General features: G+C 45.0%; 1 protein-coding gene across 1 annotated transcript in view; it reads right to left on the bottom strand.

The window, feature by feature from the left end:
- The window catches only part of CALN1 (calneuron 1), a 434,944-nt gene extending 418,836 nt beyond the window's left edge, over positions 1-16,108 (bottom strand). Inside the window, exon 1 of the mRNA XM_037041731.1 lies at positions 15,916-16,108. Coding sequence (XP_036897626.1) covers positions 15,916-16,038 — 123 coding nt within the window. The 5' untranslated portion in view covers positions 16,039-16,108. The remainder of the gene's footprint in view (positions 1-15,915) is intronic.
- Positions 16,109-16,788: the final 680 nt, after the last annotated feature.

Raw genomic sequence — 16,788 nt, 5'->3', positions numbered from 1 at the left:
CAGGGTGTGTGTGAAAGCTGGCCAATCCATGTTTCTCTCTCACATTACTATTTGTCTCCCTCTTTCTCTCCCTCCCTTCCCTCTCTCTAAAATCATTAAGCATGTTCTCAGGTGAGGACTTAAAGAAAACAAGTCTCTTAGAGGGACTCTCAGGTGAATCAAAACTGTAAGTGTTGGCGATAAGCCTTTCAGCCGACTCAGTCCATGGGCAGTGACCTGCTGTGTCCCAGCACTGGTCAGCAATGGGAATGTTCCTGTCAGGCAGAGGAAGATTCACCTTGACAATGACCAGAGAAAAATGGCGATCACCAGGCAAGGGTCTCTTGAACCCGTGTACACAGACATGTGAGAAATACTGAGGCAGACCTGGGGAAGCTTTAGTTCCCAAAGAATGAGTGAGGGGCAGTCGGAAAAATGTTGCTTGGTGACTCCTCTCCTAACTGCACCTTAAACTCAAGTCTACTTCAGGTTAGAATGTGACCCTTGAAGATCAGGACCTATGTGATGCTATCTTCACTGTCTTCTCTAGCTGCTGACAAAGAAGGTCTTTGTATAACTGCAAGTACACAACTTCATTCACACCTCCCAGAGGTTTTCTGGGAAGGGGTAGGAATGCATCGTCATACTGAAGAGGATAAAAGCCCTGTCTCAAAATTGGTTCCTCCTCAGCCAATAGAGAAAGCAATGATTTCATGGCTTATATTCAATCCACAGTGAAACTCAGGTTGGGGATGTAGAGCAGTTGGCTCTGTTGTCACATTGTGGTCACAACATTCTGTATTTAATGTGCACAATTACATCTCTGAGTATGACCTAGAGAAAGGAGGAAAAATGCTCTCTCCATTATTGATGGGAGACATCTTGCAGATTACGGTGCCTTTAATAAAATAGCTTTTCTCCCTTTCTGTGGACTTATACTGAGCTGTCTCTGGGAATACTGTTTGTCCTCAGGAGGTGAGTGTTTGCAAATGCATGCATGCACGCGTGTTTTCTACATGATCTAGTCCTGGAAGACCACAAGACCACAGGGAGAATGAAAAGCATATGTTGATTGCAACAACTAGGGCTGGAGCCAATGGACATCCATGTGCAGAAACAAATTAACCAAGGCACAGAACCGAGTCCCCCTATGAGGGGAGACCCAAAAAATGGTATTTATAAAACACTGTGTATTTATTCTCACATGTTTAAATGTCAGTCACCTTCCAAGTACTCTCCATTTGATGCAATTCACCTATTGTTTTTCCCACTGCTCAAAAGAATTTTTGAACTCCTCAATGTTGATGCCTTTTATAATGCTTCTACCATTTTCTCCCTTTTTTTATTTAATTGTTGTTCAAGTACAGATTTCTGTCTATTACTCCCATCCCAGCCAACCTCCCAAGCCTCCCCACCTCCCTCCCATTTCCACCCCCACCTTGTTTTTGTCCATGTGTCCTTTATACTTGTTCCTGTGAATCCTCCCCTTTTCCCCTGAAATTCCCTCCCCCCTCCTTTCTGGTCAGCCTGTTCTCTATTTCAGTGTCTTTGGTTATATTTTGCTTGTTTGTTTGTTTTGTTGTTTAGGTTCCAGTTAAAGATGAGGTCATATGGTATTTGTCTTTCACTGCCTGGCTTATTTTGCTTAGCATAATGCTTTCAAATTTGCAGCAGCATGGATGGAACTGGAAAGCTTCTACCGTTTTTTGTTTCACCTTTTTCATGTTGGAAAAATGTTTCCCTTTTTTCATCCAGGGAAACAAACAAACAAAAAAGTTGCTCCGGGGAAAGATCAGGTGAATAGGGAGGGTAGGGCCCAGGGGTCATGCTGCCTTTGGTCAAAAACTGCTGAGCAATCACCATGGTGTGGGCAGGTGCATGTGTAAATTACTCATCATGAAATGGGCAAAGGTATTGAAAGAGTCCCCCCAAAATTCACTGAAGCTGAACACAGCCTCTTACAACAACACCAGCTGGTATACTGATACACATGGGTTCCTAGAATACTCACCTAGTGGGGTAAGCCTGTATTACAAGGGGTCTGCCCCCCAGAATTATCTTGCCATTAATTATTTTGGGTCCCCCCTCAGATACTTTTCATAAAAATTAATTAAAATGGATCATAAACCTAAATGTAAACTGCAAAACTATGAAGTTTTTAGAAGAAAATATAGAACATCTAGATGATTGCGTGTTTGGTAATGAGCTTTTAGATGAAACACCAAAAGCATGATCTATGAAAAAAAATGATAAGTTGGACTTTATTAAGATTAAAATTTGCTCTGCATAAGACACTGCTAAGAAAATAAAAAGACAAACCACAGGTTAGGAGAAAATATTTGAAGAACATGTATCTGTTAAAGGACTTATAGCCAAATTATACAAAGAAATTATTAAATTCAACAATAAGAAAACAACTAATGCAAAAAATGGGGAAAAGATTTTAGCAGACACCTCACCAAAGAAAACATACAGGTGGCAAACAAACACATGAAAAGATGTTCCACATCATATGTCATTAGGAAATGCAAATTAAAACAATGAGATGTTACTACATACCTATTAGTGTGACTACAATCCCAAAATAAAAAAACAAAACCAGTTGCTAGTGAAAATATGAAGCAAGAAGAACTTTCTTTCTCATTGGTAGGAATGCATAAATGGCACATCCTCTTTGGGAAATAGTTTGGAAGTTTCTTACAAAGCTAAACATAGTCTCATCCTTCTATCCAGCAGATACACACTTAAGTTTTTACCTAACTAATTTGAAAACTTACGTCCAAAAATCTGCATGCAGATTTACAGCATAATATTTATTTATAAATCTTTAAAAATACATAGAGATGTATACATTTAAAGCATCTCTATTGATAGTCACCAAAAACTGCACTGAACCAAGCTGTCCTTCAGTAGGTGAATAGATGAACTGTGGTGCATCTATAAAATTGAATATTATTCAGTGATAAAAATGAGGTATCAAGCCACAAAAGACATGAGTGAATCTTAAATGAATATCTGTAAATGAAAGGAATCAGTCTGAAAAGCTACATACCGTGGGGCTCCCATGAAATGACATTATGGAAAAGGCAGAATTATAGAAACATAAAAAGGCCAGTGGTTTCTGGAGTTTAAGGGTGAAGGAGGAAGGTTGAACAGGTAAAATACAGGGTGTATTTTAGGGCAGAGAAACCATTCCACATGATACTGTAGTTGTGGCTACAGGAAAATAGGCATTTGGCAAAAATCCACTGAACTTCAGCACTGAGTGAACCTTAATGGATGCAAATTTTAAAAATCATTGAACAGGTCAGCAGAATCCCGGGATAAAGCACAGGATGTGACAAATGAATCTGTCTCACAATGTATGAAATGGCCTCGTGGGAGGTAGCAGCGAGGGGAGTGCGGACATAAGTCATTTTGGAACTGAGTAGAGCCTGTAAAACAAAGGGCAAAGGCACTGTCCGTAAGCCCTTTAGTTGGTGAAGTTGTTTCCTACAGGTGTGGGTGCCAGCAGTTCTGATACCACTGTACACCCGCATTGCAATTAAACAGGTTCGGTTGACCCTTGAACAACACGGTTTGAACTGCACGGGTCCACTTATATGTGAATTTTCTTCGATAAACACTGTACAGATACTTTCTCTTCCCTATGGTTTTCTTAAGAACATTCTCTTTTCTCTAGCTTAGCAGTATGAGAACACAGTATATAATACACGTAACATATAAAATGTGTTTTACTTGACTGTCTACATTATCGGTAAGGCCTCTGGTCAACCGTTGGCTGTTAGTAGTGAAGTCCTAGGGGAGCAAAAAGCTACACATGGATTTTCAGCTGCATGGGGGGTCGGTGCCCCTAATGTCTGCAGTGGTCAAGGGCCAACCGTAAATGGACGGTGGATAGTGAGAGCCTGATTTCTCACTGTCAGAGTGGGCATTTACAAATAAGGAAGGGGAAGACACTAAATGATCCACGTAGTAGCGGATTAGAGTTGGAGACATCAGTATAAATGCATGTTTCCCCTTATTTGGACATAGATAGTTACATACAGAAATATGTATGGATGTATGCATATACATAGGTTAATACACAGAGAGGTAGTTCCTTGTTCTGTAAGCTGAGAGGGCCTAGAAGCAATAATACCACAGTAGCAACAAACACACCTAGTGCTCAGATCTTGGTTTCTAATACCATTTCCTAATAAAGGAAATCAGGTCAGAGAACTGGGGCAGGAAATACACAAGGTGAGCCTGGTCCGTGTTTTAGCACCAGAAAGGAACTAACCAAGAGCTCCCCATGGCCAAGGCCACAGCCATTACAGCAACAAAGCAAATAAAGTTGTATTGGCTTATTACCCAAAATACGAAATCAATAGTCATGAGTCCATAAGTATGTAAATAGATGACTAAACAAATAAATAGGGAAGAAGAAACCAAATCTCCTCTACAGAAGCATTCCAAACAGTTCATGTAGAGGCTCTGCCCTCACGGAGGTGCAGCATAACTCCTCATTTCTCCAAGTGTGGTCTGTGCACAGGGACGTTCTTCAAAATAGGACGGCATGGAAAGGGGAAATCGGTGACTTTACAGTGGGAAAGGCAGACAAGCATCACCTCAGGTCAGTTGATCGACATCAACCTACCTGTATCATGTGTACCCTTGATATGATGTGCTGAAAATGGCACTTTACCTCAGTGCCATTTTCCCCCAAACCTCCCCACCAAACCTAGAACCCCAGTCTAACCATGAGACAAATCCCAATTGAAAACATTCTGCAAAATACCTGACCAGTACGCCTCATGTCAAAGTCATCAAAAAAGTGGAAAGTGAGACACTGTCACAGCCAAGAGGAGCCTAGAGGGATGTGACTAGTAAATGTAATGTCATACTCTGGGTGATATCCTGGAAGAGAAAAAATGTTAGATAAAACTTAAGGAAATATGAATAAATTGTGGACCTTAGCTAATAAGAGGGTAGCAGTATTGGCTTATTAACTGTGACATGTGTATCCTGTTCACGTGCGATGCTAACAGAAACCTGAGGGTTAGGTATGTGAGAACTCCCTCCTACTATCTTCTCAAAGTTGCTGTAAATCTAAAAATGTCCTCCCACCCCCCAAATGAAATTCATTTTAAAGGCTATGTAGTCTCTCATACTGTCTCCCAGGATGATACGTCTTGTTACACGGTCACAGGTGTCCTACTGGCCTCCAAACCTGAAGTTTAGAACTGGAGACGTGGGCCTTCTAGTGTGGGCAATGCTTTCAGGAGGCTTTGTACCTGCCTTTACTGTCTGGCTCCTCTCAGCTCTGTTTGACTGCACTTTCTGGGTCTCCGCTTTGCTCTTCATCCAGGTCTGGCCGGGGAAGAAAGCATCCATCCTCTATTCTAGGGACACCTTGCTGTGCCCATGCAGCTGACTAGCGAGCTCTTCATTCAGCATCTGCCCCACAGCAAGACTCAAGGGAGTGCCTTTTTCCACTCTCCACACATGCAGCCAGACCAGAGGCAGCATCCTGGAACAAGTGGCCTGTCTGGTGGGCTCCCAAAGATCCCATGCAAGGTTGAGGCAGGAGCCCTGTCCCTGGGTTCCAGGAGAGGTGGAAGCAGAACATCCTTCCAACTCACCTACCTCCTCATCACTTGCCCTCTACTGCCTCAGCAGAGAATGCAGAGAAGTTTCCTTTACTTCTCCTGCATTATACGCTCCTTCCTGGCTCCGGCCTCACCACTAAACCTGAAAGGTGGTCTGAGGGATCTTCTTTACACTAGCAGGAGAATTCTGGGGTCTGAACCTTCAATCTTGCAAGTTTGCTCTGCCCAGGAGCATTGGTTTTGAAACCTCCTCTCTCCCTAAGAAGTCAAGTACCTGTGGTTCTGACCTGGGGAAGGAAATCAGTGACTCAAACTTAGCCTTAATATTAACATGCACCATTATGACACGTGTCAGAATATCATTCCTATTACCCTCTTGGCAGGGTGGATTGAGTTCTATGGGAGAGGAAGTCAGAAGGAGATGGATTCTGTAGTGGGGGATCCAATTTCCTAAAGAGGAGTAGAGACATTCCCTGGGGAGGCCTGAAGACAGGAGCACTGGCTCCAGAAATGAGAGGGCAGGGCTGCCACTGAGTCTGGAAACACAGCTAAAGAACAACACCAGCTGGGGGGTCCTGAGGGGCACTGGGGACTTGAGGATGGGATTCAGGGGTCCATGAATTTGGATGGGAAGGAATATACCTTTATTTTTGTAAACCTCTATAGGCAAGCCAGCACATTTTCTGTTATGAGTGCAAGCCCCAAGGCACTGTGGAACCAGCAGTACTGTGCTTTCGCCACTAATCTATTTCCATCAGGTTACGGTCATCACCCATTATTCCACAGTGTTGTTTACGCTTAACCACTGCAGTACTTCAAAACCGTGGTGGTCATTACACCCGCTGCTACAGCCAATTAGTTAACACATACACAAAGGAGTGCGTGTATTATTGTATCACATGTTTGTTTCTGTTTACTATTTTGATACTGTATTTAAATTGATTTCCTTTGTGGTTGCCTTAATTACTTCATTTCATGCACTTAAAAACATAATTCATAAGCTTGACCAGACTGGCAAAGGAATCAGTGCATGAAAAGACCCCTTAAAAATATATTTATTTTTCTGACTCCAAGAAGATTTTCTTGTATGTTGTAATTTTTTTCCTACATGGCAATTCCCCAGTTTTTCCCAAGTGTTCGGTAAAATCTGTGATTTATATACATCCGCCATGCGTTTGTGGTGGTGTGGGAAATTGAGAGACCGTACAGCAAAGGAAATTGAGGTTTCTCTCCAGCGCCCCCTTCTGGAGACTGGGACTTGGTGGCTGCCACACATTGAGAGAAGTTGGGGGCGGGGTCCCAGAGTCCCAGGCGGGGCCCTGAAGCAAAGCTGCACAGCGCTGAGAGGGTGCTAGGCCCGTGGATGGGAGCAGGTAACCAGACTGCAGGGTGGACTGACTCATGTACAGATCTGAAGCCCCGCTGTCTCCCCAAATATAATATGAGAAGATGACCCTGTGACTGACATTTGCGTAACAGCGGCACAAGGGAACCAGTGACTGCTTCCCCTTAAATGTGTCCCATCAAAGGCCTGTGTGACCAGGGCCCAGTTAATTATATGCTCTAACGCCCCCTGGAGTTGTGCAGTGTACCACTTGTATAAGGATACACCACGACCTGCTGGCCGCTCTCTCTCCTGGAATGTGCTTTATCACTTTTCCTGAAAACCTGTCCTGGTTATCGTCCCAGTGCATGTGTCTGAAGTTCCTCTATGTGCCAGCATGGGTTTCCCTCCCTGTCCTTCCTCTTTCTGGTTAGGATAACTAAGGAGGACAAACACTTCTAACATAAATTTCCAAGCTATCCACAGGATACTCAGATCACTGGAAGGCCCCTTATCTTGACTCCTCCGGCATCCTGTTCTCCCATGCCACCGAGCAGGGGACTGGAGGGGCTAAAAAAGGTGCATCACCTAGAGCAGGGCACAGAGGATCCAGGATCCAGGAAGGAAAAGTACAGTTTTACTACATGGTCCCTAATTTTTTGAACATTATCTGACTGATAGGTGCTGTCTATGTTGTCACCCCTGGCATCTAGGAGGATTTCACTGCTTTGACCACTAAAATACACCAGCAGTGATGCTTACAAGGTGAAATCATAAAAGGCCAAGCAGTTCCCAGCTGGTCTTCTTGGAAGGTGCATCCCTAAATGCTCATCTTATATCCCAGATGCCACACTGTGAGAAACACAAGCCACATGGAGAAGTCACAGGTAGATGCTCCAAGCTGAGCTAATCCTTCAGCCACCTCAGCTCAGGTACCAAGCATATGAGTGACAAAATGATTCCTGTCCCCACCTTCTGAGTCTTTCCATCAGAGGCACTAGACTTCATGGGGCAAATAAGCCATCTGCACTGAATTCCTGACCCAGGGACTCCATTGAGCATAAGATGTTCATTGGTTTATGCCATTGAGTTTGGATGATTTGTTATAAAGCAACAGTAGCTGGATTAAGAGACAAGAGGTTCAGGAGGAAGAGGCTCCTGCAATAACCACAGCTGCAGGTTGTGGACTGAGAGCTGGGCCTGGCTCCAGGGACAGCGACTGAAGGAGGGGTCCCTAGTGGAACAGGCCTGAGAGTCCTCTGTGTTTCTCCAGTTCCCTCTGGACTCTGCAGTGGACAGGATTTACTTGAACTTGAGGTCAAGTGCTGTCTTCTGCTAACAGCAAGTCTATTAGGGCATGAACTTCACTGTCCCTCCCCTCCTCCTGCCTCACTTTCTCAATAGGAGCAAAATGCCCCAGTCAAAATTTGATACAAACACATGGAATGCACTAGATGAATACAGCCTGTCTCAATGATTCTAAATTTTTCCATCGAAGGGCTTCTGACGACAGAGAATTATGCGGTCATAACCCAAAACAGTCCCCTGCAAGCAAGACACCACTTTCGAAGTCCAACATTTTCTCTTAAAAACTAGTATCCTGCATCATAACATACCGAACTTTGTTTTAATATTAAACTGTCCTAGATGACCTGGCGTGAGATGACGCGGACATTGCATGAACGTGTACCTTGCTCGCCCCGTGATATGCTCTGGCCCCTTTCTGTATCCCCCATGCAAATGCTGGAAGGGCAGGCACATGGCGTCCTGATGCCCAGAGCTCTTCCAGAGACATCAGGTTTCTAGGGCCCAACTGGGTTACTGACCAGGAAGCACCTTTAGAGAAAGACTGATTAATATTCATGTTAATCATCAATTCATTGTGTGTGTCGTTAGAAGAATCATGCAGAAAGTGAGTGGGTCCTACATGGAAAGAGGATTTCCAAGAAATTGGGTCAGAGCATCTCCAGGAGGATGAAAGAGTGATAAAAATTTCTTAGCTGAGAGTGTTTACAATAGTTTCTGGGGAGTCCATAATTTACACTCGGGTCGACATATAAAATGTTTTTCTTCATGAAATTGTGTTCCTGATCCTACACCCCCTCACCTTCCTCAGGGACAAGCCTTCATTGCTGATCACCTTCAAGCCCTTCTCCTCTCTTGCCTCCCTCTCCTCCACGCCAGTGTCCCCTGTCCTCAAAAGCCCTACCTTAGGTAATAACTCTGGAACAATTTGGAAAATCTAGCAAAAAAAAAAAAAGTGTATATACTTTCTGACCCAGAAATTTCACTTCTAGAAAAGTTATATTTAGATACACTTACACAAGTTCATAGGGATAAATATACAAGGGTGCTCATTGCAGCCCTGCTTGGGAAAGCAAACAGAGCAACCTAAACAACGGTCGATAGGGTACCAGTTAAATAAATCACAGCACAATAGAAAAGGATGTTGGTAATAAATTTCTGAGTGAAAAAACCTTGAGGAGCAATGTGACCACATTAATAACAACAAACAATGCATATTTGGATGGATATATGTCCATTCTATTATACTGCATAGCTTCATAGAGCACTACTCACATATTCTTGTTTTATAAATAAATGATGGACCCTGGAGCTAGGCAACTTTGTGTGCTGTGTGTGTCTCTTAATAAGCTCTCAGGCATGCCTTGTGCACGAATTTATCCTAAGTCATAAACTCCATGGTGAATACTAATCCATCTTTTCCACGAGCCTATAAAACTGCATGAGGGAAGAGATTATTCCTCTCTTTATCCCCAACACCGAGCACAGAGCCTGACACACCAACTAATGGCGTTTGAATGAATACCAGTGTAACCATTCACCAGGCCCAGAGGAAGTCAGTTATGTGTCATTTGCATTGATCTGAGAAGTAGGTATGTCATAGAAAGATGAAATAAACACTTAGTATGTTGTTTCTAGACTTTTACACACACACACATTCACTCACACCCAGCATCCTTGACTCAAACTGTGTTTGGAAAAGCTGGGTTAGAAAAAGATAAGGCATTTTCTTTGCTCTCAGGCATCTCTGAGATTTTAATGTGCATTCCAAGATGCAGCTCTAGTGTACAGCATCATCAGAATTTTACTGACCATGAAGCACTTTCAGAGGGTATTTGTTTATAATGATGTTCTGAGAATCATCAATTTGTAATATGTTGCATTAGAGGAATTACAAAGGAAGTAAATAGTTCCTGGTTGAAAGAAAGATTTCTAAGAATTGGGTAAGGAAAATCTCCAGAAGAGTGATTAAAATTTTCTTGGTTAAACTCACTCAAAATTCCAAGTGGATGGCTATAACTGATAAGGAAAGGGAAAGGAAAAAAGATTTGCCAATGTGACAAGAGTGAGCAAAGTCCATTTGTTGGTGTGGCAATGTAGCAGCAGACACCCTCCACAGGGGGCCACCTGGGGACTTGTAGGGCCATCAGTGAAGGTCCCAGTGAGAAGGGAGTTGGTGGTAGCGATTTCTGGGTCCTACCTGAGAAAGCTCCTGGCTTAGTAGGCACAGCTGACAACCACATAGAGATTTTACAAACTCAGTTGATAGATTCTGATGATGAGCTAAATTTTGACATGGCCCACTCCTTCGGCATTGCTCCTTCTGCTCTAACACCCTCCTGCCCCAGCCAGAATGTGCACAGTGGACTGAGGGTAGCGGAGGCCAGATCACAGTGAGTGAGGGGTGAAATGTAAATGAAAGGGGAAGAAATGAAACAGGTGTAGGCAATTTTTATCCAAAAATTTTGAAGGAAAATTTGTATCTGCTTTTTTTAAAAAAAGGATGAGTGACATTAGACCAAATATTTGGGCTCAGGGGAAGAAGCAAGAAGTTAAAGAAGAACAGAGGAAGTACATTTGATGGGATAAGGTCCCATAAGAGAGGGAACAGATGTCCTAGCACATGTGGCAGATGGTCCTTGGACTGGTAGGGGGCCCAGTCCTCCAGTGATGGCCAGAGAGAGGGGAAGAGGGGCATGAATGAAGAAAAGGTAACGGAGGGGCAGGAAGTTGAAGAATTTTATTCCTGGGACCCTTGTCTTTTATGTGAATGGGGAGCTGACATCATCTTCAGAAGAATGGATAGGGGTTGAAACAGTCACGGTGGAGAATGAGGGTGGGGAGACCCGACCACTAAAAAAACTGCTGAAGCAGTTTAAAAAAAAAAAAAACAAAAAACTCAGCCTTCAACTCCAAACTTTAGGCCTATTGGAGTTGAAGGCTGAGTCTGTAGGGTCAACCACCCATGTCCCATATTCGTGTAAGATTTTCCCGCAGTATGCTACTCATCCAAAAGTAGTCTAGCAATGATAAACAGCTGTAGAGGAGATTGTCAAGGAGAACAAACAGTGTGGCCACATGAGGTCTCAGAGGTGAGGTATTCTAGAGGGTAACAGGAGCAAGGTGCAGGCTGCAGGAGAGAAAGTCAAGGAGAAAGTCACACAGTTGAAGTTGAAGCAACGTGAAGTGGAAATGCTGCCTGGTCATCTCCATGGTCATCTCAGATTCCCCATATGACACCAAGACTTGGGGAAGATACCTGAATAGGCTGCTAAAGTATTCAAGGAGCATGAGATTGCTCAGAAGGAAAGCAGATGGCAGCAAGGAGAGGTCAGAGGTGAGAAGGAATCATGCTATGAAGGTCAACCAATAGTTCCTTCAAGTGAAACATCTTGCTGCTCCTTTCAGAGGTCCTGGAAGACCTCCCCATTGTCTTGTCTCTCTCTCTCTCTCTCTCAAACATATGCACATGCCTTGCTCCAACCAGAATGTGTTCTCTCTTTTCTGTTTTAAGTCCTAGATTCCCCATAAGACTTATTTTAGAAAGGTTTTTGTGAGAAAGAAAACCAAACACCATTGATGAGGCCCAACCTTTCGATTCAACACACAAATGCACTCGAGACCACCCAGTGCATTGATGTAGGTGCCCACTGCTGCATTCTGCTACCACGCCATACACTGTGCACCCTTCCCTAAGACGTAGCCCCTACGATCTGATGTGTGTTTACGAAACCTCCTCGCTAAGGCTAATGAGTTGAGTCTACTGAGGTCCAGCAGAGCCAGGGACTGAGGAGGGAGGGACGGAGGAGCAGAGACCACAGTGGGTCCATAAATTTCCTGAATACCTGCAGGGACAGGACAGAGAGACAGGAGGAGGAGAAATGAGGATGGGAAGGCCATGGCGGCTCTGGGCAATGACTCCAGTCTACCTGGGGAGGCCAACTTAATAACAAAACAATAAAAGTTGAGTTCCTTCTGCCTCCCACTGTGCTGGACCTTAAATCTTGCAGGAGTTTATGGGTCCTGTTTATGCAGAGTCTCTTTTTATAAGCTATTCAGAACAGGGGTGGGAGGGAGAAATGGGGGAGAAAATTTTCTTTTGAATTTCTATTGCTCTCAGAGTCAGCAATTTAATGAGTCATACATTCTAATTCCTTGCTTTGTCTACACGTTTTTATTTCAAAATACTAAAAAACACTTTGTTTGGAACATGAGCTATTCTTAGCTTCTATATCAATAGTGCACATCCATTTCTCCCCATATTAGAAATGTCTTTCTTCAGATTTAGTTGGAGCAGCACCATAGTAGTAGAATTGTTTACTTAGCTGTAGTTTATTGAAACCGCCTGGGCATCTCTCTATCCTCTGGGAACCTGCTTCTAGCTGGCTTCCTGGGCCTACTGACCTTCCATAAATCAGCCCCATACTTGACCCAAAGAGCCCTGGATCTCATAGTCCGGGCAAAAGGGGAAAACCATCCTTTCAGGCCACCAGATTGAGGAGTCGGCACTTTGGCGGGCCCAAGACGAGTCAGGGCTTCATTGCTATGTGCCCTTGCAAGACTCTTGAGGGAACAAAATAGAAGAGAAAGAGTTCTCCACCTACAGGTCATCTCCTCCAGATATGTCAAGAGAAAGGCTGGCCACATCTCGGCAAAAACATAGGAATAGACAGTCTGGGGGATTCTACAATGCTCTGGGCTGACAAACAGGAGAAGAACCCACAGGGAGGACAACTGGGAGCAGGTCTCACTTCTCCGGTCCTGCCCTCTGTGTGAGGTCTCTCTCTACCCTCCACTGCAGTGCCCACAGCCAACTTTATCTACCCCATTGTGCTTGTTCCACCAGTGATATTTTGCTTTTCTGGGCCTTATGGGGACTACCTTTTTTAAAGGCTATGACTTATAGCATTAGTAGCAAGCACCTCATCAGTATCTAATGGACAGCCAACCAACTTCCAGAATGGGCTACAAAACTAGTATCTCTAGAACAGGGGTGAACGAGTGCCCCACCCCTCTGGTCATTGCTTCTCCCCTTTCCCCATCTCCATATGTATAATGGAAACAGCCATGTTCATAATCTTTGGCCCTCTTCCCTGGGCACTATTTATGTGATCAAAAGTGGGCAGCAATGAGCCTGTTCATTGGGGAATTTAAAATTGAGACAGTACTAATTCCCAGTTGGGGCTGGATGCCAAATTGGAAGCTTTTGACAGGAATAACTTTCACATGGTCAGACAAACCAGAGAGGTGAGGACAGGCAGAGAGAAGCGGCTTTATTTGGTTTTCAAAATCCCTCCAGGCCCTCTGTTTAGCCATCCCCGAGGCCTTGTATTCTGTGAGACATCTCCCCCCAACCCCTGCCTGAAGTCTTTCTAACATGTTTCTCTTTTCATTTAGGAGAGCTCTACTGGACTTCTGTTACTGGCAACAAAAATGGTACCAGAAAGTGTGGAACTGATCTGGGGTGGGAAGATGAGGGTCATGGAGGAGACTCCTCCCTACTTTATAATGTTGCCTACCCTGCCTACACTGGGCACAGCCACCTAGGCAACTACCCAGAGGGCCTGAGATATGAGGAGGCCCCTGACACTCTGTCGGTAGTCCCAATGCCCGGCCTCTGCTTTATCCGAAGGAGGTCCCCAGCCAAGCGGCTGAGGCACAGTGAGGCAACGTACTATGAGGGACCTCACTGCTGGAAACAGATGTGGGGACCTGTTCCAGATGGGCTGTGTTGCCTTCCCCTCCCATCCAATCCCTGGCGCTGAGCCCACAACCACAGGACTCCCTCTCATGGCCCCATCTCACCCCTCTCCTTTGTAGCTGCATCTCCCTGCCCACTGCACCAAGAAATCTTTAAGAAATGGGTGGGTATGCTCCCAAGAAAGAAGTAAGCAAAAGTGTTATGTGTGTTTGTGTGTGAACATGGGTGCGAATGGGAACAAGCCAGGAGCCCTCAAGACCTTCAGCCTTGGGTCCAAAAAGAGTTAACTCCCCAAGAAGAAGTTGGTTTGGAGAAGCTGGTTCATTCCACACAGGCTATTGCTACTTCCAGAGACAGGGGCAGTTAAATTGCCTAATCTGTGCCCATCACAGGTCTGGCCCCCAAACTCTAAAGCCCAAAGTCGCAGGAATAAATGGAAAAACATTTTTTTTAATTTGGGAGTACATTGAGTAAAGAGGCTCCTTCTGACTCCATCAGACCTTGTCTGTTGGCTGTATGACACCTTCACGTCCACTGAGGGAGAAACCTGTCCTCCTCCTCCTCTGTAGCGTCAGCCATGTCTGTCATTTGCTACAGCCCCTGTCGGATTTGCAGATATGTTTGTCGTCCCCAGCCTTATCTCTCTGCCTCAACATGCCCCCCTTCCCAGGACAAGTACCCAGGCTGCTATCACTTATCCCAGCCGGAGGAAAAGCCAACCAGGAGAAATCCTACCCTTGAACTAGACCATGCCTCCTACCAGGGCTCCTCTCTTGGAAGGTGTGAGCTGAGATGAGGAGGCCCAGCCCAGGTTGCTCTGGTCCCTGGCCAAACCTCCTGAGCAGAACTCACTCTGAGCCTGCCCTGCAGCATATGTCCTGGCAGCTTCATGTTGCCCTCCTCCAGACCTTTCCTCAGAGCAGATGGGAAGGGCTCACCCTGCAGATCAGCGTGCCCTAGGCCCGGGACCTCGTCAGACCCCACCTTTAAGTTCCCAAACAATGAGCTGTAGTGGAGAAGGTTCTAGGTAGACTCTTACAGTATTCTACGCTGGGCCCAGCCCCCAGCTCCTGGGAGAAATTGCTAAAAATCAGAATCTATCATGAGAAATCTATTTCCTCCACAATCATAAACTTAAATTCATGGCCCCACCCTAAACTCATTCAGTCACCGGTAGGAGTTGGTGGCACAGAGGGCTGGCAATGCTGCTGCAACAGCCTGAAGGAGACCATTTCAGAACATACCTGTGTATAGGACTCACCACAGACCAACTCCTCAATGCCAGCATCACACAGATCAAAGTTTCCTTCTATATACAACCACCAAGAGTTGAAATTCCTCTTGAGTTTATACAGCACTGAATGTCTCCAAGGAGAAGAAAGAGAGCAGGATCAAGGTCAGGGAAGCCTGTGGCTCGGGAACACAAAACCCCTCCCCCGGCACTGACCTCCAGGCCTACAAGTGAGGAGGGAGGGGCAGGGTTTTCCAGTGGCTACAAATATCAGTTTTGGATTCAGAGATCCGTGGTAGGAATCATGGGTTTAGCGTTGCCTGTACAATCTAGACCAAGTTGATTAATGTTTGTCTTACTTTTCTCTCATAAAAAATGGCATTAATAACACCCTTACGGGGTTATTATGAGAATTAGTTGAAATTATCTATGCAGCAGTCCCGCTTCCATGCTGACACAGATTCCAACTCTATCAATGATAACTTTTGCTGTTTTTTTTTTAAACAATAAGGATTGCCTCAGCCCAATCAGTGCCTGACAGAGTCAGCTTCCAAACCCATTCCAAACCCATTCACCCATCCACATAATGGCTGCATCCAGCTCTGACATGTGTCTTCTCAGGAATATTCTCAGGTGTCTCATCCATTGGTTTCCTCACCCCCCAACACTCAGCAGCAAAGGCTCCAGACCCTGCCCCACCCACTACCTGAGGGCAGAAAACAACCAAGTCCTGAGCAAACACTTGAGAAAGCTCATTTCTCCAGGGGGATTGGGGGGAGAAGACTTGCCAAGTGGGGAAGTCGGGGGCCTGGCTCCTCGGCGGCTCCTCTCCCCCTCCAGGGGCTCCTCTGCCCCCCTTTTCCTCATTCTCAGGCTTCCCCTCTCCAGGTTGCTCAGGCAGCCGCATCGGGGGTCCAGGGCGATGTTCTCAGAGAGATTTGTGAGCACATCAAGGGAACATCAGCGGTGACAATGAGACTCTGCAAGGAGTGACAGAAACTTACTGCCTGCACAGTGCTGGTTGGTTATTTACTCAAAGTCAGTTGCCTAAATAATTCACGCCCTCCCTTCCAGTTTAAACAGCACAATGGTAGAAACACAATCCTGGCACAAGAAATATAATTGCAGTTGTGACAGATGTTTAGTTATTAATAGGCTTCAATATCACCAGAGGGTGTATTACACAGTAAAACAATAATGTACCTTTGGAACCAACCTTAATATTTACAGGTACTTTTCCATGCACGCTCCCGTGGCACTTGCTGTAGTATAAGCAAGTGGAGAGAGCTATAGCAGCCAATGTGATTGCAACTTGCAAGAAAGCTCAGCTTCTTGCTAGCACAATGTTTCCTTGCCATTGACATCTACAGAGCCCCAGCAACAAAGTTGGGGACAGAGTTAGAGATACCCGTCTTATGGAGAGGATTCTTGCCAAACCTCCCAAGCTTGTGATGCCATCATGATCCCAAGGCAATGTCACCCTGACTTCCTTAGACAAAGCTAAGAGCATCCAGGACTAGAGTCCCGTTACCAGTCTCCAGTCTGGACTTGCTTCCCACATGTAGGGAATCTCTGGGTTTGTTGAATGTCACCATCTCTCCCGGGCATCTGTTTAACCCCTTCCTGTCCTTTATGAATCTACTCAGGTTAAGGCACC

The sequence above is a fragment of the Sturnira hondurensis genome, unplaced genomic scaffold (genome assembly GCF_014824575.4).
Source record: "Sturnira hondurensis isolate 20B ecotype Veracruz unplaced genomic scaffold, ASM1482457v3 Scaffold0003166, whole genome shotgun sequence".
Taxonomy (NCBI): Eukaryota; Metazoa; Chordata; class Mammalia; order Chiroptera; family Phyllostomidae; genus Sturnira; species Sturnira hondurensis.
Note: the sequence above shows the minus strand (reverse complement) of the source record. Positions and strands in the feature narration are given on the sequence as shown.